The following is a 2,710-nucleotide window of genomic DNA, read 5'->3' as shown; positions in this document are numbered from 1 at the left end:
CACTTTCCTCTTATCAATCATGACAATCAGATCAGCTCAAGCCCTTTTAATGGTACGCACATGACGTGAGTTAATAAATCCCAGCACTGAATGACTATTTATGTATAAAATGAATAAAGCAACAAGTAGCCAAACCATCAGGACTGTTTAGCTCAGTCGGAGATTCCAACCAAATTAATCCTGTGCCAGACATATTAGAGTGTGTTTATTTTATTTTTGGCCTTTATGACACTTGTATTTATATGGATAGTAGAGAGAGTACAGGGAGCGATGGCAAAACAATTAGGGCCCCGCTGGAAATGCTTAACCAGCAGAACTGTCTTGGTTAACCAGCTTTACCATGCTGGGGTGGTTCGTTCCATTAAACTTGCGACCATAGTTGCTTTTGGGAAACGCACCCCTGGTTGATCAGATTGATCAAGCTACAATGAGCAACCCAGCTCATTATGCACATGTGCACTAACTGCTCCAACATATAGAGTCTTAAATTGAGAGTTACAGCATGAGAAACACAGATTGAACACATGATGCAGCCACATAATACAAATGTCTGCTGAGAAATAAAAGCAATAATGATATCCTTAATTTCATGGAAATTACTGGAAATAGTTGACAAGCAAAAGCAGAAACATGTCTCGTGTGAGGCCTACCACCTTATTTAAGATGTTTTTCTCCTCTTTTACTGTGCTAGCATAAACCCTTTTACATACAGATTTGCTGAGCTGCTAAAGGAAATGTACTACTATACACTGCAATTTGTCTTGTGCTTTGTTGGTAAACTTCAATAAATAAATAAATAAATAATTCCTTAGACCATCTCAGCTGGGTATAATCATAACCGTGACCCTCATGACACCTTCCAGATAAAATGGTGAATCAGCCTCTCTGAAAAGATCAACAAGAGCACAAAGCACATGAGCGAGTCTAACCCTCACCTCTGTCCAAATGGCTTTCTTCATTAAATGACACAGAGACTGGACAGACAGTTTTGTACATCAGAACTGTCCATTTAAGGAGAAACAAACACACAACCATACGAAATGCCACTTTCAGAAAGTGCTCCTGGTTCCACAAACGAAGTTCCTCTGGGCTTGGGAAGTCTTACAGACATGCCAATCAAATTATGATTAAAGAATCTGATCAAAGCACGCATTGGATTACTCATACTGAAGAGCAGAATGGTTTAAGATGAAACTCTGGCGGACCTTCCTCCGGGCCGCTGTGGTTTGTTGGACACCCTGTTGTGTTGGGACTTCTACAGGAGTCTAAAAACCCCTCTGTAGCTAAACTGTTTACCTTGGGGGACATGCATAGGGTTGAAGAGCGTGCATGAGATTCGAGTTAGAGTAAGAGAAACTATTGAGAAGAACCTACAGTACAGTCTCTACTTCCACAGACACCCAGCAAGAGTGACCATATTGCACTGGGAAGGCGACTGAGCCAGTTCCAACATATCTCATGTCTGTTTTAAGGGTCTGTGAGCCCTGCTCCAATTGAAGCACTTTAAGCTTCACAGTGCATTCCCTCATTCCACAGAAAGTGCCCTCAGGGTCGCTGGCAGGCTCAGGGGGAACTGAGGCAGCATGGATCTTCCCTTGCTGAAGAAGAGCTGATGGAAAAACTCAGGGCAGAGTGCAGTGTGGAGGGAGGTCAAGAGGTGGAAACTGGAAGGTTTCATCGCTGCTAAAAGCCACTCACTCGCTGGGGTACGTGGGGTAGTGCGTTGGGGGTTGGGGGCAGCCGTGGCCCACAGGAAGGGTTGAGTGTCGTTCTGGAGGAAGGCGTTTAGAGAAGAGGTCAGTGTCCACTCCTGGTTGAGTATCACCATAGATGTCACCTGAATGAGGATGAGAGGTGTTAAAGGTATAGTTCACCCAAAAATGAAAATTCTGTCATTAATTACTCACCCTCATGTCGTTTCAAACCCGTAAGACCGTCGTTCATCTTTGGAACACAAATTAAGATATTTTTGATGGAATCTGAGAGCTGTCTGACCCTGCATAGACAGCAATGCAACTGAAATGTTCCCAGGCCCAGAAATGTAGCAAGGAGATCTGTAAAATAATCCATGTGACATCGGGGGTTCAACCGTAATTATACGAAGCAACGAGAATATTTTTTGTGCGCAAAAGAAAAAAAACTAACGACTTTCGTTATTAATTTGTCTCCTCCGCATCACCCTGGTGCCATTTTAGAGAATATCCGCTGGACGTAAACAGCATATGCTGTTCTGTGTCAGCTGCGTCACGCCGGATCTGTTTCCTACATTGTTGTGATTCGATCTGAACGGAAACAGCGTAGCCGCGTGGCGCAGCTGACACAGAACAGCATACGGTGTTTACGTCCAGCGGATACTCTCCAAAATGGCGCTACAGGGTGATGCGGAGGAGACGAATTGTCGAATAAAGTCGTTTTTTTTAATTTTGCGCACAAAAAGTATTCTCGTAGCTTCGTATAAATTGCGGATGAACCCCTGATGTCACATGAATTATTTTACAAGTCTCCTTGCTACGTTTCTGGACTTGGGAACATTTCAGTTGCGTTGCTGTCTATGCAGGGTCAGACAGCTCTCAGATTCCATCAAAAATATCTTAATTTGTGTTCCGAAGATGAACGAAGGTCTTACGGGTTTGAAACGACATGAGGGTGATTAATTAATGACAGAATTTTCATTTTTGGGTGAACTATCCCTTTAATCTTATTTATTTGA

At 43.1% G+C, this 2,710-nt stretch overlaps 1 protein-coding gene across 2 annotated transcripts in view; it reads right to left on the bottom strand.

Moving 5' to 3' along the window:
* Positions 1 to 219: 219 nt before the first annotated feature.
* LOC107674438 (docking protein 4-like) overlaps positions 220 to 2,710 on the bottom strand; it is a 45,114-nt gene continuing 42,623 nt past the window's right edge. The window contains exon 9 of one of the 2 annotated variants that reach the window (XM_016468412.1): positions 220 to 1,837. In XM_016468412.1, the coding sequence (XP_016323898.1) occupies positions 1,695 to 1,837 (143 nt within the window). In that variant the 3' untranslated portion in view covers positions 220 to 1,694. The remainder of the gene's footprint in view (positions 1,838 to 2,710) is intronic. The other variant, XM_016468413.1, reaches the window with a different exon arrangement.

The sequence above is a fragment of the Sinocyclocheilus anshuiensis genome, unplaced genomic scaffold (genome assembly GCF_001515605.1).
Source record: "Sinocyclocheilus anshuiensis isolate Anshui unplaced genomic scaffold, SAMN03320099.WGS_v1.1 scaffold1037, whole genome shotgun sequence".
Lineage (NCBI taxonomy): Eukaryota > Metazoa > Chordata > Actinopteri > Cypriniformes > Cyprinidae > Sinocyclocheilus > Sinocyclocheilus anshuiensis.
The sequence above is the reverse complement of the archived record's forward strand: the minus strand, read 5'-3'. Positions and strand labels throughout refer to the sequence as shown.